The sequence below is a fragment of the Botryllus schlosseri genome, chromosome 2, assembly GCF_051294905.1.
Source record: "Botryllus schlosseri isolate E-star chromosome 2, Bs_hap1, whole genome shotgun sequence".
In the NCBI taxonomy this organism is placed as follows: Eukaryota; Metazoa; Chordata; class Ascidiacea; order Stolidobranchia; family Styelidae; genus Botryllus; species Botryllus schlosseri.
The window spans coordinates 19,627,114-19,652,598 of NC_137237.1; the positions used below are offsets into that span (position 1 = coordinate 19,627,114).

Consider the following 25,485-nt stretch of genomic DNA (forward strand, 5'->3'; position numbering starts at 1 on the left):
TGAGCTGGGCAACGGAACATTTTCAAATTGGAAATGGAGTCATCATCACCATCATTGGTTTATTAGCAATTTTATCAGTTCAATACACCACAAAAATGCGATACAATGAAAAGAAAGGAAGATGTCGAAGCGATTAGGAGTTGTCTATGGAATCGGACACCCACCTTGGCCTAGGCGATGTAAAGAGGAGGCATGCACACTGAATGAAAGTAAAGAAGATAGTATAGAAAAAGGAAGCGACAAGAAATAGGGCGGCATGTCAGGGGAAGCGAGATCGATAGGTCAGCCGTGGTCCGGTAATCTTGAGGATGGACTGTATTTATTTAGTAGTAATTGCTTGTATTTCGACTTGAATGTGGACACTGGACATGCTCGTCGACTGCCTGATGGCCGGCGACCACAAAAGGTTAGAATTAGACCCCCGGATGTGCGGTGTTTACACTGCTCAGTGGTGCAGTGCGCACCGGCAGTAGGCTGATAAGTAATTTTATCGATGTGACATGAACATGACTTAACGATGTACAATTACGTTTCTCGCATTTTCCAAGTCATCATCCTCCATCAGCTCTACCGCTATATCTGATTATATGGGCGGAGAGAGGATCAAAATTATCCTGTAGTATATGGAAGAACCAATATTATGGACATAATTCATTCAAATCATTTAACGACCAGATGCATATAGTAAGCCTCCAGAAGTTGCATCGATTACCCTACCGTGGGCCCAAGTTCAGTGTTCATTTGGGCGGCAGGGGGCTGTAAAAATGTGACGTCGGCCCTGGTTACAACCAGAGTTGGATCAATTACATTATTTCAGTTCAATTACAATTACAATTACAATTACTTTCATGAATGTTTCAATTACATTACAATAACAATTACTCCATGCTAAAAATATCAAATTACAATTACAATTACTCCTTGCATGCTTCAATTACATTACAATTACAATTACAATTGCTGCTGTTGAACATGAAATTGAATAATCATAAATTCAACCGTGCTCCTTGACAACCGTATCGTCGTATTTAACAACAATTCAAGTCTAGTTCAGATTGTGTAGTAATAAATGCGTTTATGTGCGTACACCGTACATAGTATGCTATGTAAGATGTCATTGTGACGTAATATAAACGTGTTTTGTATACTCGGTAATTATGGCTCACGTAATTGGAAATGTAAAATGTTATTTACGTAATTTCCTATGGGTTAGGATTAAGGATAGGGCGCAGTATGTCGTTGAAAAAGTATTATAATATATGCACGTGTTGGATTTGCGTATATAGTATATGATTGAAGAAAAATTATTATTTTTATCGAGGGACGTAGGAATTAGGATGAGGAGTAAAAACAAAAACGTGCTTTGTCAGATAAGACGTTATATAATATCCAGTGGTCTGGTTAGTTAGCCAGACGAAGTAACGATTCAGCATCGTGATCTGAAATCGTATTGTAGATTGCCAACCCACGGATAGATGCGCAAGATGTGAGTCACGGATGAATGCACCGACAAACGTACTGCCCTGCAGAGCCGGCTAAAAGCAGCAAACTTTGTAGTCCTAGAGCTGGCGATCCATGCGTCCAAATTTGATGCAACTCGTCTTTATCGTAAGCTATTGATGTACTAATTCCGAAAATACAAAATAAAATCTCGTCAGGGCAATGTAACTGGTCCAAAATAGCCGTTTAAGGCCGACTGTTCTGAAAAGTGAGAGCGCTGCAGCAGCATGACCACAACAATTAGCAATTACGCCCAGCGATTGTTCAGAACAATGCCGATTCCCAGACTTTCACGACTATTTTGGGATGGTACCATTGCCTGGAAATATACTTTTATTGCGGAATCAGTGCGACACTAGCTTTGATTAGGACCATACATATCAAATTTCGGCGCTTGGATCGCCAGCTATAGGATTATCAATTCTGCTGCTTTTAGCCGGCTCAGCAGTTCGCTTCTCGGCGTATTCAATCGTGAGTCACGTGTTGCGAATCCATCCGTTGATTAGTAATCTAAAAATTGTATACAATGGCAGCCGAGGCCATCATAGCGGTAAAAATGAAGAAAAAAACTTCGCCCGCAAGGGCGCAGTCAAGGGCTTCCGCGAATGGATCCACCAAATTCCTTGTCGACATTTAAAGATAATGCATTATAAGTCAATTATTTTATGTTGTGCTTGTCAGGTCTCAATAGCAATTTAATGTAATTGAAATTGTAATTGAGCAAAATTTTTGTCAAATTACAATTACAATTACAATTACACAAAATAAAAATGCTTTAATTACAATTACATTACAATTACATTGAAAAATGTAATTAATTACATTCAATTACAATTACAAATTACAATTGATCCAACTCTGGTTACAACTTACGACACACAACCACATACTCCTGAACCGAATCGTGACCACCTATAGTAGATAGAAAAAGTTTTGCAATTGTGACGTCATATTAATCTACAATGTGCTCATACCTCCTGTTAAAATCCGCTAGTTGGCGCTAAAAACGTCCGGAATCTGTGCCACAAAAATATGGTAACCCTAGAGTGGTTAAGATATTGGAATCTCTCAAACGTATCAGAAACAAATTTCTCTCTTGAGGAGCACAGGATTCCAAGTTGGCATTTCTATATGGGACGCATCTGTAACCGCTCGGTTCCGGGGCCATAATGACTCCGGACTATCTGGTTGCAAGACCAGTCATGCGTAAGGTAGCATGTGATATTGAAAAGAGGAAGTTAGTCTTCTGGTATGTTTCACAAGTATTAATATGAATTAATAAAGTAATAATGTTATTATCAACTGATTTGTCAATCTTGTAAGGAGGTCAGGGCATGCGTAGATCACGCAGTCACGGAGTGATCAGATCACGTGATCACGCTTGCGTGGTCGGCTCAGTGTTGAATTGACTTGGCGCGGGGCGGACGTGCGACGTTCGACATACTCGTATCTGTTCATGACATCGCATTGTACATTGTGTGTGAATTGTTCAGATGAAAAATATATCCCAACGATTGTTATTGCTCACAAATCAACCATTCGTGGTCTGCTCGTTATTGCAACTGTAGGTTGAGGTGGGGTGTTAGGGTTGGGTAGGGTAGTTGGGACAGGAGACATTAGGGTTCGGGGAGTGGGACATTAGGGTTGCCGGAGGTGGGATATTAGGGTTGCCGGGGTTAGATATTAGGGTTGCCGGAGGTGGGATATTAGGGTTGCCGGGGTGGGATATTAGGGTTGCCGGGGGTGGGATATTAGGGTTGCCGGGGAGTGGGATATTAGGGTTGCCGGGGGTGGGATATTAGGGTTGCCGGGGGTGGGATATTAGGGTTGCCGGGGGTGGGATATTAGGGTTGCCGGGGGTGGGATATTAGGGTTGCCGGGGGTGGGATATTAGGGTTGCCGGGGAGTGGGATATTAGGGTTGCCGGGGGTGGGATATTAGGGTTGCCGGGGGTGGGATATTAGGGTTGCCGGGGTGGGATATCAGGGTTGCCGGGGGTGGGATATTAGGGTTGCCGGAGGTGGGATATTAGGGTTGCCGGTGGTGGGATCAGTGGCGTAGCAGCCATCTGGCGGTTCTGGCTCTGCGCCAGGGGCGGCAGGCTCCAAGGGGGCGGCAAAATGAGGCTGCACAGTGAGAGAGCTGCCTGCATCATCGTGATGCTTTGACGACGGAGATGCGATAAGGACTTTATCAGTGGCGGCTCGTCCTATAGGGCAACTGGGGCATTGCCCCACCTAAAATTCTGTTCAATAACAATTCTTTACCATTTATAGACGCACACCTATCTATATAAACCGAAATCACAGCGAAAATCGTATACTTCTTGTCCTTTCGCTTGTAAATGCCCATATATAGCGAAGTCTATGCGAAAATCAAATTCTCTTCAGTGTTTTCGCTTTGCGAATGCCTGGCAGGGGCTTGCCCCGGTAGCGCTCATAACAAGCTTTCACTGTCTATTCTCTCAAAACCGCGCATAATAAAGAAACGGTGATTTACTCTCTCCTATTCATAAAATTACCGAGCAACCGGGGCACGATAGCTCTGTGCCCTTAAGGTGTGATGTAACAATAGTATCTATAGCTGAACTCTGTTACCGTCATATGCGTTTAGTCGACCTTTGTTGGTATAGGTCGATTTTAATGGGGTTTCACACCATGAAAACTCTTGAAACTTGTTATGTCATGTCGTGATGGTGGTATTTAACACTGCCCCAAGTTTCAGGGTTTCTACTTAAAGTTTAGGGTAGTAATTCCGTTTCCGAAGTTGAGTGTGTGCTGATCCGTCATGTATCGCAAACAGATTTTACTCAAAAGCCGGTATTGGTATCCATTGGTTTTGACGGTGTTCAATATTGAGATCGGTTATGACATTTGGCACGGTAAGTCTTAATGTTAGTATCGAACGCTGTACCAAGTTTTAAGTTTGTCACTGAACTGTGTTAGTGGTAATTTCGTTTCCTAATTCGAGTGAGAGCTGACTTGTCATTTATCGCTAACAGATTATACGCAAAGCCGGTATTGGTCTCTATTGATTTTAACGATGCTCCTTACCTAGATCCGTCATAAGCTTTTGCACGGTATGTCTTGATTTTAGTATCGAACGCTGTGCCAAGTCTCAAGGTTGACACTCAATGATTAGGGCAGTAATTTCGTTATCAAGGTCGAGTATGGTAAAGATGTGCTCCGATCTGACACTTTAGCCTACAACACATTGCGGATTTCACGCAAAAGCCGGTGTATCTGCGGTAACGTTAAGTGAGATGATGATATCATTCTCAGTTTGCATTCAAATATTTACTTTGATCGTATATTCTCCAATGTCAATTTCACCGTGAAATTGTGGCCTTCAAGCCATTTGCGTACAACCCCTCGTCACTTGATCAGCCTATTCCTCAGTAAATTTTACGCAAAATTCGGTGTTGGTCTGTTTGCATTAATTTTGACAGTGTACCATACCGAAAAGGGCCATGAGGCCACTTCTCGATAATGTCATGTAACAGTGTACCAAGTTTAAGGCTTTCATCCACGTATTTATTCGGTAATATATTTTTCAAAGGCGATTTCGCAGCAGACCTATAAGACAGTAATAAAAACGTTTGTGTCGTGTTACAGTCTCCAGTTTCAAGGCCAAAATCTCTTATGCTGTACCGAGACCAAATTTCCGAGGCTGCTATTCTTAGTCCTTTACAATGATGTTTTGGATTCAATAGGACAGGCCCAATCTATGAGATAACAATTGCGTATCTGTCCGAATTCGTTGACCTTTCCAATTAGGCTTACGCTATCTCTCGAGTTATAGTCATTTCCATTTCTGCAGATAATTAGTCAGGTCTAATGCGAACATGAACCGCGTTGAATCTTTGCTCCGTACGCCGTTTACGCAGTTACCACACTTCAAGTCACAGCTCACCAGCGGACCTCTCGTGGCACATACGTTAAAATCACTGTTGCCCAGTTGCCGGGAAATTCATGTTACCGTACCATCATTAAGTTACTTGTTTACGTTGGAAAACGCCATTGTGACGTCATCTTGATAAAAAGTCGCTTGCAGCCCTTGCCCCACCACCCGATATTGTCACGAGCCGCCACTGGACTTTATAGTAAGGTCATCTAGTCTGCACCCCGTTTTTTTCTCCTCCGTGATTGCTGGGCGTCTAGCGGGATAACCGCGAATCCAGTTTTCGAGGCCGGGGATCGGGCCCACAACCTACCAATCAAGAAGCCGGACGCCTCACCATTACACTATCTCGCGCGGCGTGTAGACAGCCGGCTAAAAGAAGAGTGCTTGGTAGTCCTATAGCTGGCGTCCCGTCAGCTAAAATTTAATCAAACAGGTCTCAATCGAAAGCTAGTGTCGCACTGACTCCGAAAACACGAATTAATATGGTAACATGGCGAAGGAATCACTCCGAAATAGCCGTCACGGCCGATTGTTCGGAGAGTTCGCAGAAAAAGGAGAATGTCTGGCGAACAAACAGAAGATGCTGGCCTCAGTGTTGTTGAAGAATTTAGACGATGCATGTTTCAAGCATAGGACAGATTTAAACTTGAAGCTGAAACTAGGTTTACCGGCATTCACCACTTAAATGATATATTTGGATTTTTGAATTCCCACGCGCTGCTGCAAAGCGAAAGTCACAATTTATTCACCAGCGCTTTTAGAAGCACTTATGACGACGAGGTGGACTTTTTGGCGTTAGCTGCGAAAATTGTCATGCGTTATACCTCGAATTAGGGATCATATAAAGCAGAAGATTGCTAGCTTTTCGTACAAACCAATATGAGGCCTCCTAGGACAGGGGTTCTCAACCTAGGGGCGCGCCCCCGTTGGGGGGCGTGAAAGCATCTTAAGGGGGCGCGAAGAATCGGTCAAATGATTTTTTTTTTCGCGAACACAAATTAAGTTATAATCAAATGAAGTTGTTCAACTTGAGATTTTAAAAGGGTTAAGAGGCTGGTGCGGAGCAGTGAAACCACGTTTGATCGTAGTGCAACAACGTTTGATGTTTTACAGTGGTTGTTCAATGCAAAGCTACTTGATTCGACACCGTATTTATGCTCGTGTCTGAAACTTTATCTGAACATTGGTGTTTCAACTGCGAGCTGTGTGAGGAGCTTCTCAAAGCTCAAACTGATTAAGTCTTATATATTTAGTTCTATCATGAATAATGATCGGCTATCAGCTCCGTCCATTCTGTCTATAGAAAGAGACTATACGTTCAAAAACTTGAATTTGAGGATATTATCGCTGCTTTTGCTTTGAGGCGGCCATTAATTTTCTATTTGTATAATACGTTCGTTCGCTATTTCTTGTTTTTATTATTTTTGGCGTCATTAACGTCGAGACGGTAAGGCTGAGAAGCGGCATATTATTTGTAATTATTCCTATTGACAAGATTACTTGAACATCAATCTATGTCGAAATTTGATGCGGTCCACCTAGGGGGGCGGCATTTTCAAGAGAGCCAGGGGCGGCAGCACATGCTGCTACGCCAGTGGGTGGGATATTAGGGTTGCCGGGGGGGGGGGGGATATTAGGGTTGCCGGGGGTGGGATATTAGGGTTGCCGGAGGTGGGATATTAGGGTTGCCGGGGTGGGATATTAGGCCACATGCTGCAAAGCTGCGGCATCAAACTCCAAGTGCCGAGTTCCCTGGCAAACAATCATGGTGAACCGGTAGCATGCGTGGTAGATTCTTCGATATCAGGCTCTCGCACTGGGAGATCTACCACGGCACGTGATTGTTCCCTACCTGAGAATCATATCACATTTAATGCATTTTTAATTCAAAATTGTTCGAGGGCCGCATTCACCGAGGTCCAGAGTACTCGAAAAACGCCATGAATACCACAAGTAGACCACGCGTGCTTGATATACAAAATTTCGAGTTCGTCGAGGGCCGGGCTCTCCAAGGGCCGGGTTCTCCGAGGGCCGAGTTGGTAGGGCCGGGTTCTCCAAGGGCCGGGTTCTCTGGTAATCTTTGAAACGATGAAAATAAAAATAAACCTGATTGATTGATTGATGGTTCTATGTTCTGTATGAAATTGGAATCCGGTGGCTTCAGTACACCACAATTGAAAAAATACTTAATAACAAACTTAAATGCATTGGCAAATGTAATTAGAAAAATATTGATGACATGGGCAACAACCTACGGAGGTTAGTTATCTATAGTCTGTACCTCTCTGCTAGACATCCCTGTCGTTTTGTGATGAACAAATATCCGGTTCCGCGGGTTTGTCTTTTCTATTCCAATCACCGCGATACGGATAATGAATGATTACTGAGCTGATCTTTCATGTCGTTTGTCTTCCGCACGGTCGATATCAATAGTCACCATCACGATTGGCTGCCAGACTGCCTTGCCTGAGCAATTGTGGTACCGGTAGGTTTTTTGTCAAAATATATATAATTTATTGTGACAAGTCGAGTGATTTTTCACTGCCGTATCGATTTATCCCACCCGCCAGGCCGCCATCACCAATATGTTGAGTGAAGATCATTTTGCCAAAAGCAGTTCCCTTCTCTCCGAGCTGAACTCAGACATTCGGCTTCTCAAAGAAGAAATACGATCCGCATTCGCTAAGCATAAAAATTACATGACGTCTCGAGAGAACTATCTTCTTGATCAAGTAGATAGCATAAAAGAAGCAACCACGTCAATGGTAATGAAGCAACAAATGAACCAAAGGGAAGTCAGCCACGAAATTTCCAGCCACGAAATCGCAAATTCGCAACTAAAGCATCCCAGCAGAAATATCACATGAGTCGAACATATCGCAGGATCAAACGTTCAGGCCAAGCCACATGCAGAAGCCACGAAATCCCACCATTTTTCTAAACATCTATCCACTGCAAAATAACAACCCTATTCAGTAGTTTTCAGCCCTGGGCCCAAATCGTACGTTGGGACAGTGTCCAAAATGCACCCTATCTGACCAGCCCCAACTTCCTCGAAACTGAAATTTAGTGTGAAACCCTTTCTGAAAACCCCGAAATCGTTTCGCTCCGACAGTTATGACCCTATACGGGTGGCCTCAAGTAACCTAGTCACCAACCTAGAAATTTTCAACAATATCGTACGTTGGGACAGTGTCCAAAATGCACCCTATCTGACCAGCCCCAACTTCCTCGAAACTGAAATTTAGTGTGAAACCCTTTCTGAAAACCCCGAAATCGTTTCGCTCCGACAGTTATGACCCTATACGGGTGGCCTCAAGTACCCTAGTCACCCACCTAGAAATTTTCAACAATATTGTACGTTGGGACAGTGTCCAAAATGCACCCTATCTGACCAGCCCCAACTTCCTCGAAACTGAAATTTAGTGTGAAACCCTTTCTGAAAACCCCGAAATCGTTTCGCTCCGACAGTTATGACCCTATACGGGTGGCCTCAAGTACCCTAGTCACCCACCTAGAAATTTTCAACAATATTGTACGTTGGGACAGTGTCCAAAATGCACCCTATCTGACCAGCCCCAATTTCTTCAAAACTGAAATTTAGTGTGAAACCCTTTCTGAAAACCCCGAAATCGTTTCGCTCCGACAGTTATGACCCTATACGGGTGGCCTCTAGTATTCTAGTCACCCACCAAGAAATTTTCAACAATATCGTACGTAGGGACAGTGTCCAAAATGCACCTTATCTGACCAGCCCCAATTTCTTCAAAACTGAAATTTAGTGTGAAACCCTTTCTGAAAACCCCGAAATCGTTTCGCTCCGACAGTTATGACCCTATACGGGTGGCCTCTAGTATTCTAGTCACCCACCAAGAAATTTTCAACAATATCGTACGTAGGGACAGTGTCCAAAATGCACCCTATCTGACCAGCCCCAACTTCCTCGAAACTGAAATTTAGTGTGAAACCCTTTCTGAAAACCCCGAAATCGTTTCGCTCCGACAGTTATGACCCTATACGGGGGGCCTCAAGTAACCTAGTCACCAACCTAGAAATTTTCAACAATATCGTACGTTGGGACAGTGTCCAAAATGCACCCTATTTGACCAGCCCCAACTTCCTCGAAACTGAAATTTAGTGTGAAACCCTTTCTGAAAACCCCGAAATCGTTTCGCTCCGACAGTTATGACCCTATACGGGTGGCCTCAAGTACCCTAGTCACCCACCTAGAAATTTTCAACAATATCGTACGTAGGGACAGTGTCCAAAATGCACCCTATCTGACCAGCCCCAACTTCCTCGAAACTGAAATTTAGTGTGAAACCCTTTCTGAAAACCCCGAAATCGTTTCGCTCCGACAGTTATGACCCTATACGGGTGGCCTCAAGTACCCTAGTCACCCACCTAGAAATTTTCAACAATATTGTACGTTGGGACAGTGTCCAAAATGCACCCTATCTGACCAGCCCCAATTTCCTCGAAACTGAAATTTAGTGTGAAACCCTTTCTGAAAACCCCGAAATCGTTTCGCTCCGACAGTTATGACCCTATACGGGTGACCTCAAGTACCCTAGTCACCCACCTAGAAATTTTCAACAATATCGTACGTTGGGACAGTGCCCGTTCTTATCGTGTTAATTTACAAAACATTTCCAGCCTCATAATCTGGTAAAACTCATTATGAAACAGTTCGTACATTCGGTCGCAATGCTTTTCAACCTTAAGCAGATAAAATTTTGCTCTACGTTTTCTGATGAAGTTTCGTCGTCGCGATCTATTAATAAAAATATGTCGGACTTCGTCACCCCACGAAATTATTTTTTGAGTTTGAATTTTGAGTTGTTCGGAACAATCGGTCTTGACGGCTAGTTCGGAGTGGTTCCATTGTTAAGCTCACATTTTAATTTGTGTTTTCATCATCATCATCATTGGTATATTGGCAATTTTATCAGTTCAATACACCAGTGCGATGCTAACTTCTGATTAACACCAGTTGAATAAATTTGAGCTCTCTGGTCGCCAACTAAAAGACTACCATTTATACGCTGCTTTTAGCCGGCTGTTGTGTGCACTGTGCAGCCTCATTTTGCCACCACCAAGTCGCTGCTACGCCACTGACCTTCACTATCACGTATTTCACCCAGGGGCGAATACACCATTTCTCCTCCAGAGTTGGGCTACACTACATCCTCTCCTCCTAATTGTCATAGGGCCTACTGACTAAGTCTTGGCACTGACTACGACGTTGGATCTTGAAAAGAAGCTCGATACCTATATGCTTTTCTATTAATCGTCCTTAATTGCCTGTGAAACCCCAATTTAACGTAGGCGAAACCTGACTTTGCTTTAAATTTTATTCGTCAACAATAAAAACATAAGGTTGCAATGCGATAAAATTGAACAAACGTTGCAATCGGTTGCTCTGCTGAGATAGGGTTACCATATTTTGGAAATCTGAAAAGAGGACACTTTTTCAAACAAGGTTAACTTTCCGGCCATCAGCTTCCGAAATAGCCGCCGGATCGTTACTTCAGTGCTTACTTACTATATTTCAGTCGAATTTTACCCTATATTTAACCAAAAAAAAGAGGACATTTGAGCGTCCTTCGAGGACACTTTCAAAAAAGTCAAAAAGTAGTACAAATCCTCTTGGGTAACCCTATGCTGAGAGAGCGCAACAGTGGCGCCACGGGAAGGCTTGCAACTTTGCCACCAAAAATTAGCCCTGAAAAGGGCTGTTAGTGAAAAGGTAGCCCTGAAAAGGGCTGTTTATGAAAATGTAGCCCTGAAAAGGGCTGTTTGTGACAAGGTAGCCCTGAAAAGGGCTGTTTTACGACCGCCGCGCTGGGAGCTTTCGTACCAGTCGGCTATCAGATTACCAACCACTTCACGCTGGATATTCATGGGCGATCCACTCTAGCAATCTATTGTAGACTTCCCAGCGGCCCCCGGTCAGTGAACGAAACCAAATTTCTGTCAAATGCGAGGGAAACAACGCAGGGTCTATAGTTCAGCTTATTAACAATTTCATTAAATCAATACAAAGCAGGATTGCGATATATTTTTAAAAAAAAACAGTACACCAATTAATGGCTATATAGCATATATGTCTTACGATTTCGTCCGCGAGATGTGCATGTGCATCCCACGTGCGGATGAATAATGATAATATGCCATTTTGAACAGAGAGAGAGAGAGAGAGAGTCTTTATTTTGAACAAGCCAGCTGGACTTCATGAAAACGATATCCAAGTAGGGGCATCCTGATGAACTCCCATGTACGTGGCATCCAGATGACTGACTACCATGACATCCTCTGGAATATTCATTGGTGACGGGAATAGGAAGATTCTAAAAATTTCTTCCACTGGAAGTCACCTGGAGTTACATAACTGGACGTCCAATTTGTGACAAACTGAGCAAGTCCTCAGTAACTAACCTTGGGAGGTGGGACGAGTTGGAACAATTGTGGACATACCAGTAAATCCATGGGATATCGGGTGTTTGCTGGGATAGTTATTGTGTAATGTGGTAGACTTTTGTGTTTGTGACTCACTGAAAATTAGCGAAGGCTTGTGGATTAGTGTACTCACTTTTTGATATCTGTAACTAAAACAAGAACTAGGCCTACTCCAATTTGCAAAATCAACAACTGGAACTAGAATTACAACTACTCAATTTTCAAAATCAGCAACTAGAACTAGAAGGTTCTTGGATGTGGGAGCGAAACAATTTCGGGGTTTTAAGAATGTAAACATGGAATGGCAACGACCGATTTTGCAGCCCTCCAAGTCTGAAACATCGGCATTGTCCGCACAATCGGAGACCCACAACGGGTCGTTGTTATGGTCATCGTTTTGCGATTATCCGATTGTTCTGAACAATGCGCATTTCGAATGTTCAAAGCGATTTTTCGTCTAAGTCTAGTACCTGACCATATTTCAATTTATATTTTTGGAATCAGTGCAACAGTAGCTTTCGATCAAGACCAGACTCAGTAAATCCTGTGCTTGGAAGATAACTTTTGGATTGCCAGAAATCCTACAGTCGCTTACGCAAAACAATTCTGAAATACAGCCTCAGCGAAGCGGAACGAAGCTTCAAAATCGGTCGCTGCCATTCCATGTTTACATTCTATAGTTTTACGCTCAATTTCAGTTTTGTGGAAATTGGGGCTGGTCAGATAGGGTGCATTTTGGACACTGTCCCAACGTACGATATTGTTGAAAATTTCTAGGTGGGTGACTAGGGTACTTGAGGTCACCCGTATAGGGTCATAACTGTCGGAGCGAAACGATTTCGGGGTTTTCAGAAAGGGTTTCACACTAAATTTCAGTTTCGAGGAAATTGGGGCTGGTCAGATAGGGTGCATTTTGGACACTGTCCCAACGTACAATATTGTTGAAAATTTCTAGGTGGGTGACTAGGGTACTTGAGGCCACCCGTATAGGGTCATAACTGTCGGAGCGAAACGATTTCGGGGTTTTCAGAAAGGGTTTCACACTAAATTTCAGTTTCGAGGAAGTTGGGGCTGGTCAGATAGGGTGCATTTTGGACACTGTCCCAACGTACAATATTGTTGAAATTTTCTAGGTGGGTGACTAGGGTACTTGAGGCCACCCGTATAGGGTCATAACTGTCGGAGCGAAACGATTTCGGGGTTTTCAGAAAGGGTTTCACACTAAATTTCAGTTTCGAGGAAGTTGGGGCTGGTCAGATAGGGTGCATTTTGGACACTGTCCCAACGTACGATATTGTTGAAAATTTCTAGGTTGGTGACTAGGTTACTTGAAGCCCCCCGTATAGGGTCATAACTGTCGGAGCGAAACGATTTCGGGGTTTTCAGAAAGGGTTTCACACTAAATTTCAGTTTCGAGGAAGTTGGGGCTGGTCAGATAGGGTGCATTTTGGACACTGTCCCTACGTACGATATTGTTGAAAATTTCTAGGTGGGTGACTAGGGTACTTGAGGCCACCCGTATAGGGTCATAACTGTCGGAGCGAAACGATTTCGGGGTTTTCAGAAAGGGTTTCACACTAAATTTCAGTTTCGAGGAAGTTGGGGCTGGTCAGATAGGGTGCATTTTGGACACTGTCCCAACGTACAATATTGTTGAAATTTTCTAGGTGGGTGACTAGGGTACTTGAGGCCACCCGTATAGGGTCATAACTGTCGGAGCGAAACGATTTCGGGGTTTTCAGAAAGGGTTTCACACTAAATTTCAGTTTCGAGGAAGTTGGGGCTGGTCAGATAGGGTGCATTTTGGACACTGTCCCAACGTACAATATTGTTGAAATTTTCTAGGTGGGTGACTAGGGTACTTGAGGCCACCCGTATAGGGTCATAACTGTCGGAGCGAAACGATTTCGGGGTTTTCAGAAAGGGTTTCACACTAAATTTCAGTTTCGAGGAAGTTGGTGCTGGTCAGATAGGGTGCATTTTGGACACTGTCCCAACGTACGATTTGGGCCCAGGGCTGAAAACTACTGAATAGGGTTGTTATTTTGCAGTGGATAGATGTTTAGAAAAATGGTGGGATTTCGTGGCTTCTGCATGTGGCTTGGCCTGAACGTTTGATCCTGCGATATGTTCGACTCATGTGATATTTCTGCTGGGATGCTTTAGTTGCGAATTTGAGATTTCGTGGCTGGAAATTTCGTGGCTGACTTCCCTTTGGTAACAAATGACACTGGCGGAAGTAAAAGCTAGATTAGCCGAATGCAGTGCACACCTCAAGCAGTCGAAAGAACAGAAGGAGGACACAGGAATGCAACGCGCTCTCACGGTAATAGCGGATCTGAAAATCAAAGCTGAAAAGTCTGACCTGACTACACGTACAGCTTTGTCTAAGGTAAAATTTGTGCATGATAGCAATAAATTAAAGAGAAACATTCTGTCCTATGGAAAACTTGAAACCTGCATTGATGCGAATGCTGAACATTCGTGGGATGTCGTTGAAGACAAAGATTGTGAATCGTATGTATCTTACGAAGCATCAAGTGATTGCACAAAGCTGTGTTGCAAAAGCTCGAACGAAATCGAAGACATGGATTTTTTCTGTATTCATAGCGGCGAGGAATTTGATGCGGAAGAGATAGATTTGAGTCAAGTGTGCAAGGCCAATGAATTATGCACTGCCGTTAGTGAGTGTGTGTGTGACATCCCGTGTGTCACTAATGGAACCAAAGCACAAACTACCGGGCTGAAAAACGCTGAAAAATATCACAAGAGAACTGCCTCACCATCAAAAACACCCGATGATTGCTTTGATATGCTCGAAAGTGAGGGTAACGACCCTTTACTTGAAATAAGGAAAGCTGTTAATGACATACTTTCACCGTCAAATACCATAGCATTTACCACTGCTAGTGCAAAAAATGCCGAGACCAATGAAACTGTTATGGATGGCTTGACCTTCAAATTACAAAGTATCCTGGATGGCAAAGATGTAATCGATAAATTCCCTGAATCAGTCGAATCGGAGAAGCTTGCTGAATCTGTGGAAGACGACAAAGTTAAGCCATGTGATGTGAGCCCCGTTAATTTAGCCCCGATTGAATGCTTGCATAACAAGATTCAAGGAATTTTGGATGGAGCCATTGACACTGTCACTATGTGTGATAGTTCTATGGAAGTGGATGACAAGGAGAAATGTACTGTACAAGACCCTGTAAGGTCAACTGATGGTAAATCTGAGAATATGCCAAGTTTCATCTCAGATCTAGCCTGTAAACTGCAAGGGATCTTCGACGGTACAATTCAACCGAAAACTGAAATTGATGATACAGGTCATGATACGTTCATGGATTTCAAGCAACAATCTATTGGTAGTGACCTACCCCATTCGAATGAAACCGAAAAATTTGCCGATATTGGTAGTCTTCATCGTAAGCTACAGGATATTATCAGCATTGGCCTCCCAGAAGAGGTAAAAGTTGATCCTGTACCAGCAATGGTCAAGGATACTCTTGTCTCAGATCTACATTCACGTCTCGTTGAAATCCTCGAGACTGAAGCTCCTCCAATGACTACTGAATCTGGTCGCATGATCATGGATCCTGATCCAATATCGGTTATCTCCAATCAGATGCGGAGTCTTCTTTCAGACTAACTTTTATCACTTTTCATGGATTTTCATGCACATTGTAACATATCATGTACAGGTAAAGGTGAATTTTATGTGTAATCTTCTGAACATTGTAATATTTGTTGTATTATTTTTCTGTGATCTTGGCCAGACAATTGTATAGATAGTACGGGTATACGGTAGTGTAGGCCTATCATTTGACTGACTTTTTATGCACACATGTACAGTAATAAATCTGATACCGTTGCCGGTGGTTTTACACCCGTTACATATGTGTTCTACATTAACTCCGTTATTTGCTAGAAATTTGATACAAAACGAATCTAGCGATAGTTGCCATATGCATTGGTTCGGTTCTATGTTTAAAATTACCTCTGGTAACTTCAAAATATTGCATGGTACAAGTTTGTGCTATCGACCATAATAACTACATATCGAATAATTACTACCCGAATCGTCTATACATTGATGTTTCCATCTTGTTTGATTGTGCTCTTGTAAATCTGTACAAGTAATGTTGTGAATGGTATGCTATGAAATCTTTAATCCATGCAGATAGGAACTCTCTGCTATGAAATCTTGTTGGATCGCTTCCAACGATATATTTTGCGCATTGGATGACTGTTTGATCTATAGTCCTGTGCATTGATGATTATGTATGGATTACTTGTAGCTGTTCGTTGACAAATCTGGAATGCCGTATAGGAATTTTTCAACCAGCCTTTAAGATTAGCCTACTGTGTGATGAGATTGCATGTGCCTTTATGCTTGTGATCATTTCATTTTTGATATACGTTGTCTCTGAGAAACAATCTCATTTCATGCTGGACCGTGTAATACAATATTGTAAATAATTTTCTTGCTTATGCGCAGCGTTTCTGTATCAAATATGCTGGTGTAAGTGTGTGGCAGAGCAGGATTTAAGTGGAATTTTTTGTGCATGGATAAAAATATTGGGCTAGTGAGCCGAGTGGAAAGGACAAATGATGCCCGATGTGATGACAAGTTTGGAAATGAAGTGCCCGAATCTTGCAGTGTGGAAGGGTAAGCGTTTTATAATGTATGGAAATTATGGTATCACAGGACTGAGAAAATCTTCAATTAATCCAATGTGGTCCAATGTCCGATGCTTCGTTTGTATTTGGATACTCTATTTAGGAAAACTTTTCATGGGTATAGAAGAAGGCAGTTACAGATTCATTAAGCTTCTGTAAATATTACGATTTCACAGCTCTTTGCGATACAAATAATGCAGTACTTTGAACATCTACGTTGCATTTGACAAATGTTGTACTGGGAATAGTCTTCCTGTTTTGACATTGTTAGCGGTGTTTAGTTATAGAGTATTGATGCAGTCCCCACCTATATCAGTGACAGCCATGCATTTGCTACTGTATTATAATATATTATTGTGCACCTATAGTTCTTTAGATTGTGGAATAACAGATTTAAGTCTTATTTCTGGGTTACAAATTACTTTGATCACTCCCTAGACAATTTTACCGATGTCTCAAAAGTAAATGCATCCCAATATGGTAGAACTATGTTCCTTAGCTGCCTAATTTGTGTATCCGCCATGGCTTGTTTAATTGAATTGAAAATTTGTACACTCTAATAGACTCACTCACGGCAAAGAATCTGTCGTTGGAAGGAAGAGAGATCTTGAAAACAGTTCTCTGGTAGGTTGAGCTCAATAGCAGCCTATATTTATAGATTGCTGAGTCTATGCAAGTCTGACTGTGGTTTTCGTATATAATATGGGCTAATATGTGGCAACTGTAGTCAGAGGCCTTAGTTTGAAAAAATATTTCTTGAATCAATCATAAGCATCAAACTAGTATACAATCGCTTGTTCTTTAAAAATAATACAGTTCTCCTGGAATGCTGAATTGCTGAATACTTTTTAGGAAAGTTTTTATGTTGCTGAAAGAAGCTCTCTAAACCCCAAGAGATGTAGGAAAGATGAACCAAGCCATGTAATCGCATGTGGTAAGATCAATTTGAGAATATTTGCGTTTAAATTTCGTGATGTTTTCCTGATGCGAGCGCGTTAATCAACTCTAACTTAATATATTCTAGTTTGTTTTCCATGAAATTTTGTGTTACATGACCCTGCATTAACTTGACCCTCTTGTTGGTAGGCCTACAGGAAAAGCGGTCAAGATGTTGTCATTCAAAGTCACACTCGATCAAAATAAGTGACAGTCTGGCACCTCGTGTTGTATATGGATCTGACCCTGAATGATCTTTGTGATCTGCATTAAGAGGTAGAAATAAAAATTTTGAAAAGTTATGCTACGCAGGCATACTCCTCCATTCCTATATTCAAAGTTATTACCGTTTCCGCTTGGCATAATAGCCTATTAAACTGTGATCTTTCAAAAATAGTTTTTTGTGAAAAGATGTCTCCATTCGATCCTTTAAAATATGTTGAACATGCGCTTAAAAGTTGTCCTAGAACGTTGTGCAAAGTGCCTCCACATGCTCTCTATGTCGCTAACTTATCTTTTTGCAACAGGAAGGGAAATAAAATTTCGTAGAAGTAATCGGAAGGAGGAAACCACACCTTTATCGCAATATGATATCAAAAGTCAAATACCAGTGAAGCGCACTTTATCATCCGAGAACCAATGGAACATTCCAAAATGCAGCAAAATTGATTCCTCGTCAACCGGAAAAGACGGTCAGCATGCTACCATACCATACAAAAGTTTGAAATTGGAAGGAAAGGATGTTAAAGGCGAAGTTTCACCCTCTAGGATTGCAAAGCAACAGCATCTACAGGCCAGTGAGCGACGTGAGGCATCCTTGGCAGTTGAATACTCAGAGATTTCCAAACATGTTGGTGATGTGATTGATATGCTGGAACATAAAATGAAACGGATATTTCACAATGATCCATCTTTTGAACGCGATGAAAAAGCTACTTCCTATTCTTATACTGAAGAGACAGTGCCCTGTCAATCCCTTGTTAAACTGCCTGAGATTAATGACATGATTGTATCTCGCCAATGTGCTGACCCAATATTAGGGCTCTCTAATCGAATTAGGGAAATTTTATTGCAATGACCGCAGCTGTTGTGACTTCATGATGTGTGTTTTTTAAGGAATAATGTGCTTCCAGCTGTTTTATGACTGGTATCTATCAAGTTCTATCACTCTTGTCCCATTATGTTTGTAAGGAAATCTATTATCTTTTATAATCGGTGTTCTAATTTGTGTAAAATTCATTTGCTCTATCTTTATTTATATTCTAGTTCAACAACTTCCAATTGGAACCTTTTACGACATTGTTCGCTTTTTATAGGCGTAACTTAGTATACTAGGCCGGTACAATGCCTCGCATTACAATCAAGGGAGGCGTTTGGCGCAATACGGAAGATGAAATCTTGAAAGCCGCAGTTATGAAGTATGGCCTGAATCAGTGGTCTCGTATTGCATCGCTCTTGCATCGTAAATCGGCAAAACAATGTAAAGCACGTTGGTAAGTCCTTGAAATGTTTGTCGACTCTTGTGTAGCAGTGACAGGGGTTATAGAATAATGACTTGCAAGTTTGTTACTTCATGCCATGAATAGTGGGTCTACTACAAAAAATTGATTACATTGTACTAACCCTCAAATATGTCTGGTAAGAGCACAGTCCTACAATGTGATTACATGAGAAAAAACTTTGAAAATATAGGCAGTTTTTGGTGTCCCTCTGGCAAAATTTACGTTGAGAAAATTTTTCTTCTGTCCTACTTCAATACACCTATTGGGGGTCATTTTACAAAATGCCGTACATATTTTCAGTAAAACATAATCTCTAAGACATTGAAATGATGTAGCATGTCAACAAAACTAGCCTACCGTATCAATGAAATAGATTGCTATCTTGGTGCCCATAATATAATGTCTATATATTCAAAAATGGCACATAGATGTTACAGTGCTTTTTGAACTGAAGTCATAATGACATGGCACGTTCGACATCGTGGTGTCATCTTTTAATTGACGACCTGTCGCTACTCGTGTGCTAGACCACATCTTTTAATCAATCGTGAGGCGTGACGTCGTGACGATACTAGGCTACTCAATCCCGCAACAGATCAACACAACCAGATCCTAGTTTAGTTCCGATAGCTCAAAGTACGAAGATAGTTTAAGGCTATGTTTACATCACTTTTATGAGTTGATTTGTATCGCGGTTAATCAATATGTTTTTGAAAATCAATTTGTAGGGCCATCAGTTGTTTTGAGTTGGCCATGAAGATGCATCCTGCAATTCTAAAAGTAGTCGTCTTCGGTTGACTGCTAAAAGTATGAGATTTCTGGTTCAAGTCTACTTGCAGTGGTTTTGACATGTCTCGTATATCGCTCAGTCTACGTATAATTGAGTTGAAATTTAAGTTGTTATTTCAACTTGTACTCGAGTACCAGCGATGATTACTTTGACCGCCTCGTGTGTAATTACATTTAATCAGAAATCGAGGACCAGTCTCCCTCTGAAATATTTGACAATATTGCGTAGGTACGAATGGCTGGACCCGAGCATCAAAAAGACGGAGTGGTCTCGGGAAGAAGAAGAGAAACTGCTCCATTTGGCAAAGCTGATGCCGACCCAGTGGCGAACCATCGCTCCCATTGTCGGCAGAACGGCGGCACAGTGTCTTGAGCATTACGAATATCTGCTGGATAAGGCGGCCAGAAAAGAAGACGAAGATGATGACGGTCATGTGAGAAGATAATCTTTTCTATTTCTGAACGCGTAGCAATTGTAGGCGTGTTTATCGGCAGGACGATCCGAGAAAACTCAAACCCGGTGAAATCGATCCGGCTCCAGAAACGAAGCCTGCCAGGCCAGATCCAATCGATATGGACGAAGACGAACTTGAAATGCTGAGTGAGGCTCGTGCTAGGCTTGCCAATACTCAAGGTAATGCATTGTGCAAGTGTCTGTCTTCCACACACTTCATTGCTGACTGATACACGGGATTCGTTGTGCTAACCACGGCATTAAAAAGTAGTGTACAAGTGCACAGTGAATATTCACAGGAACAAATTCAGGAACGTCGAATGTCAAGTTATTTTGTGTTACGATGCTGGTCAATTATCTTCTTCCTCATAATATTAGAGCTAAGCACAAATGAGTATGAGTAATTTGATTCCGAGTCAAGTATCAGGCATTAAGTCGAGAATTTGTGCATAACTCATTATTACCTTCTACTTTGCAACAGTAAAAAGACGCAAGGAGTTTAAATACATTCATACCGCCAGTCACGTTCAATCACAAACAATTTCCAATCTGATACCACTGATATCACATAGCTCTCCGAGGCGACACGTAAGGTCAACCTCCACGTAAATGCCGTTTTCGTGGACATGCGGACATTGTGCAGCCTCACACCACTTGTTTCGCATGGTGTTGTGCAGCTCCTCTGGGTTTTAACGCTCCCACAGTGGGAAGATAGTGTCAAATGGCTATTTTTTGTGCATACTTCCTCCTGTTGGCAAGGAGCGTATAATTTTTTCAATCGAAAACATAGAAATCATAAAAATAGGCCCTCGATTTCGATTTGAGTACTCGAATTATTGTGCTTGACCATGTCGATAATGAGATACCTTCAACAAATATATGATGACTAGGGCGATTTTTTTAACCTAAAAAACAGACGATTTAGACCTAAGAAATCGAAATTTTGACATTTTTTGACCTTAACAAACTTAATTTTGAACTCGCCTAAGCAAATTAGGTGTTTTCGCTCATAATGTTAAAATTCGACTACTTATCTTCATTTCTTGTTGGAAATGTCTGGCTTTATGAAGTAGTTTGGCCTGAAAACCGTGTTTTGACTTGAAAACTGACAAATTTTTGCATGAAGAATTCCAGTAGTTACATCACATATTATGGTAGAAATAATTAATATTTGTTGCAGTACAACAAAAGATACTTTCTTACATTCTCCGGTAGAAAGCGTCTGTCCTTACTAAGTAGCTTGACAAGAATGGAGAAAGAACGTTCAATAGCAGCAGTTGTTGGCTGACAACACTGAAGTTGCCCATACACTGTTGACGCACCGTGTTGTTTCATTTTGACAATATTGTCGACATCACAATTTTTCATCATGCGCTTCTTGATATAAGAACCACACAATGCCCAAGCAGTCTTATTCTAGTTAGGATACTGTGGTACGTTGACCATAACACCATGTCATTTTGATATGTCAGAAGAAATCGCCCTAATGATGACCTTGCTTAACTGGCCAGTCTGCGGAAATACTCTTGTAAAATGTATTCTGTATTTCTACGTTCCAGGTAAAAAAGCCAAGCGCAAGGCCCGTGAAAAGCAGCTGGAGGAAGCTCGGCGCCTGGCGTCACTCCAAAAACGTCGCGAACTGCGAGCGGCCGGCATCAGGCTACGCAAGAAACGCCGCAAGAAGCGCGGTGTCGACTACAACGAAGAGATACCCTTCCAGAAGGTCCCGGCACCCGGTTTTCACGACACCTCCCAGGAGACATTTGACCCCGAGAACAAGTTCCGACGCGTACGCCAAGACCACCTCGACGGCCTCAGCAAACAAGAGCAGGAGGCGCGCGCCAGACGCAAGGACAAGCAGAAGATGAAAGACAAGGACCTGACTTCGCTGCTCGAGAAACCACTGGAGCCGGTGAAAAAGAGGTCGAAATTAGTGTTGCCCGCCCCGCAGATTTCAGACGCGGAACTAGAGGAGGTGGTCAAGCTCGGGCAGGCTTCAGAAAACGCCAAGCAAGTCGTGGACGAGGGCAATGCCGCTTCAGACGCGCTGCTGGCCGATTACAGCGTCACGCCCAACGCGGCTGGTTTGAGAACGCCGCGCACTCCAATGAACGCGGTAGACACGGTGATGCGAGAAGCGCAGAACATCATGGCGTTGACCAACGTGGACACACCGCTGAAAGGCGGCATAAATGCAGAAGTATCGGAAAGCGATTTTAGCGGGATCACGCCGCAGAAGACCGAGCTTCAGACGCCAAACACCGTGATAGCGACGCCATTTCAAACACCTGGCGATAAAAGTGGTGCCACGCCTATGATGACGCCGTCTCAATTCCAAGCATCCACTGGGGTGACTCCGGTCCGGGACAAGCTAAACATCAATCTTGATGGGCCGGACGGTAGCGCTACTCCATACGGCAGTTTAGAAGAAAGACAAAGCTTAAAAGCATCGTTAACATCATTGCCAGCGCCAAAAAACGATTTTGAAATCGTACTCCCAGAGGACATGAATCAAGACGATGCGTCAAAAGGTGATGAGAAACAAGTCCATGCTGATCTTGTCCAGGATGCGGCCGACATTGAGAACGAACGCTTGGAAAAACTAGAACGCGCTCGACTGATAGAATTGGAAAAACGGCATGCGGCTGTGAAGAGAGACCTCCCAAGGCCGACGCTGATTAACGAAAGTGTCCTGCGTCCACTCACGGCCAAGACAATCGCAAACATGACCCCCGTACAACTCGCAGAAGAGGAGATAAAGAAAGAGATGATCGCAATGTTGCATTACGACGCGCTCAACCACGCTGCAGTGAATCAGGTACCTGGCAAAGGCAAGAAAGCGGCCAATCCGGCGTCGCACAAACAGTACCTGGCCCGGCGCGCTTACGAGCGGTATTCAGAGGAGGAGCTGGCCGCCGCGGACGAGCTGCTGAGGGAGGAGATGGCGTTGGTGAAGGAGAAGATGGGACACGGGGAGATTACGAGGGAGGCGTACGCGAAGGTGTGGCGTGATTGCTACAGCCAGGTGCTGTACCTGCCATCGGAGAACAGGTAATGGGATGAGTGGGACTTTGATATTTTCAAATGGGAATCTACTACACTGGCTCTCAATATGATGGGTGAAAAGCAAATTGGTAGTAGCCATTTTCCTCAGAAAGTCACCTTTCTCGAACTGCAGCTAAAAGATCTTTACGACCAGTGCCATTCCACAGTTGATACCACACAGATTGATTACAGGATGGTATTTTTTGCGAAAATCTTATCGTTGAAGTTGGAGTATGGAGATTTCTGAGGAAAATGGCTGCTGCCAAAATCTTTTTCACACTTACATCTTTAATTTGAGACCACATCATATTGAGGTGAAGTGCCCCTTTTAATTCGCCATCCGAGTTCGAATCCAGTAATGGCTAAAGCTTGTTTGATCCTAATCAGAATCCAATTCCATGTGAAAATAATTGTGCCTACAAACCTGCCCCACATCGCCAATCCAGTATTCTTACTAAATTAAAATCCGTGTCTGTCTCTGCTAGGTACACACGGGCCAACCTGGCCAATAAGAAAGACAGGATTGAATCATTGGAGCAGCGGCTGGAGGCTCACCGTGCCGAAATGACAAGAGAGGCACGGCGTGCCGGCAAGATTGAGAAGAAGCTTAAGGTGCTGACGCTGGGCTACCAGACCAGAAGCGCGGCGCTGATAAAGCAGTGCGCCGAGCTCTCCGACGATCTTGACAATTCGACAATCAGCTGCCGCACGTTTCAGGTGTGTTTAACAAGTTTGACATTTAGCGACGCGCTTTTTGCTGATTAACAGAGATTGGCCAGGATAATTTTTGTGCTGCTTGCAGTCTTTGTATGTGGTCACACTAGTCAGCATTGATACTCCAGTAGAAGTAGACATAATGCTGTAAATTTGTGCCCAATCACAAGTAGAACTAGGGATTTACAAAACATGTCAAAAGTGATTCAGTGGATGGAGAATATGAAGGCCTGAGAAGCACACTACTAAGTGGATTTAGTCGAGGGGCCGCATACTCTTTGCTATAATTCAAAGGCAGCTTTACCTCTGAAAGTCGTGGCTTGGATCACTGCTCGATTTCATTAGTCAAATAGGTCGTGTGTCAAAACTATTCAACATAGAAGTGGAAAACGAGAGAATTGCCAAGGTCCTGCTCTCTTCATTGCTATCACAGCTTTCTAAATTATCAATTTACATTTGCGACAAATGTAGACTGACGAATCGGTGTGATTTACCAACTTATATTCAGTTTCCTGTGCATCGCCAGTGTGCGCTACGAAAAAGAATGTGTTTTTCGTTTGCTGACTATCGATATTTTGGTAGTCAAGCGGAGATTGGAATTCAGTGTAATTCGGATTGGTAATTGGACAACATGGTACTATAGGTAGACGTCATGTGTAGTGGATAGCTGCAATATAATTTTTTAAGGTGCAATATTACCGTATGTGCATTGCTTTCATTGTCCGTCTCGTCTTGTATCTTTTAAAGGAATTGCATAAATCTGAAATGGGAGCGATACCCAAGAGAATGCAAATCATTGAACGCGATTACAACGCTCAACTGAAGCGAGAAGGAGAACTCCAGAAACGATATTTGGAAGTTATTCGACAGAGAGATGCACTTGACAATGCGGGCTGATCAAATTGTTCATTCGGCAAATTCTGATTGATTTGGTTTTAGTCCTATTACGTCCTCTGCACACCCGGTAGCGAATGCGAGAAGTTCTGGTTTGTGCTCGTGTCAGAGTCGTGAGAATATCTGGAAAATGCTGCTGCTATTCGAAATATTTCTGCAACACGTTTAATAAAAAATGTTAAATACAAGATGAGATTTGCGAAAACAGGAGTGTGATCTGTTTCTGTAGTCGTTGCTAGTCGATCTGTCGCCGAATTTCAAGAGATAACATGTTTGCTGTAAGAGAGAGAGTCTTTATTTTCGTCAAACCAAAATACATAACACACGGCAGTGGTTGTGGTACAGAAAATATGCATCCACGGTATTCGGTATTAGATAGGAATGATCGATAAGACCGTGACGGTCATCTAGTCTGATCACACCAGCATCAAACAGGTACACTTGACTCTAAACAGTCTGGCTATAAAAATGTTACGGTAGTTAAAAAAAATGAAATGAAAGAAAAATTAAACGATGGTAGCAAATGATCAATGAAGCAATGTCTGGGCGAGGTAGGGCAACAGTGTTAATGTAACGACAAGATGTAGTTCTCCAATATCGAAGATC

At 42.6% G+C, this 25,485-nt stretch overlaps 3 protein-coding genes across 3 annotated transcripts; all 3 read left to right on the plus strand.

The window, feature by feature from the left end:
• The first annotated feature begins 7,784 nt into the window (after positions 1-7,784).
• Positions 7,785-16,363, plus strand: LOC145434043 (uncharacterized). Its single transcript, XM_080311322.1, has 2 exons — positions 7,785-8,178; positions 14,082-16,363. Exons 1-2 carry the CDS (start codon positions 7,989-7,991, stop codon positions 15,512-15,514), a joined length of 1,623 nt encoding a protein of 540 aa, XP_080167448.1. The 5' UTR covers positions 7,785-7,988; the 3' UTR covers positions 15,515-16,363.
• Positions 16,364-16,398: 35 nt separating this feature from the next.
• On the plus strand, positions 16,399-18,797 carry LOC145434051 (uncharacterized). The gene is made up of 4 exons (XM_080311334.1): positions 16,399-16,534; positions 17,109-17,169; positions 17,398-17,479; positions 18,009-18,797. Exons 1-4 carry the CDS (start codon positions 16,431-16,433, stop codon positions 18,557-18,559), a joined length of 798 nt encoding a protein of 265 aa, XP_080167460.1. The 5' UTR covers positions 16,399-16,430; the 3' UTR covers positions 18,560-18,797.
• Positions 18,798-18,825: 28 nt separating this feature from the next.
• Positions 18,826-25,084, plus strand: LOC145434041 (cell division cycle 5-like protein). Its single transcript, XM_080311320.1, has 6 exons — positions 18,826-18,974; positions 20,002-20,206; positions 20,268-20,406; positions 21,786-23,277; positions 23,757-23,988; positions 24,733-25,084. Exons 1-6 carry the CDS (start codon positions 18,826-18,828, stop codon positions 24,880-24,882), a joined length of 2,367 nt encoding a protein of 788 aa, XP_080167446.1. The 3' UTR covers positions 24,883-25,084.
• The last annotated feature ends 401 nt before the right edge of the window (positions 25,085-25,485 follow it).

Excerpts from the sequence above, each read along its gene's own strand:
- LOC145434041 (XM_080311320.1), top strand. The coding sequence starts at position 18,826 with ATGCCTCGCATTACAATCAAGGGAGGCGTTTGGCGCAATACGGAAGAT. Across the intron at positions 18,975-20,001 it reads AAACAATGTAAAGCACGTTG|GTACGAATGGCTGGACCCGA; the intron begins GTAAGTCCTTGA and ends AATATTGCGTAG. Across the intron at positions 20,407-21,785 it reads TAGGCTTGCCAATACTCAAG|GTAAAAAAGCCAAGCGCAAG; the intron begins GTAATGCATTGT and ends TCTACGTTCCAG.
- LOC145434043 (XM_080311322.1), top strand. The coding sequence starts at position 7,989 with ATGTTGAGTGAAGATCATTTTGCCAAAAGCAGTTCCCTTCTCTCCGAG. Across the intron at positions 8,179-14,081 it reads CACGTCAATGGTAATGAAGC|AACAAATGACACTGGCGGAA; the intron begins AACAAATGAACC and ends CTTCCCTTTGGT.
- LOC145434051 (XM_080311334.1), top strand. The coding sequence starts at position 16,431 with ATGGATAAAAATATTGGGCTAGTGAGCCGAGTGGAAAGGACAAATGAT. Across the intron at positions 16,535-17,108 it reads GAATCTTGCAGTGTGGAAGG|ACTCACTCACGGCAAAGAAT; the intron begins GTAAGCGTTTTA and ends ACACTCTAATAG. Across the intron at positions 17,170-17,397 it reads ATCTTGAAAACAGTTCTCTG|GAAAGTTTTTATGTTGCTGA; the intron begins GTAGGTTGAGCT and ends AATACTTTTTAG.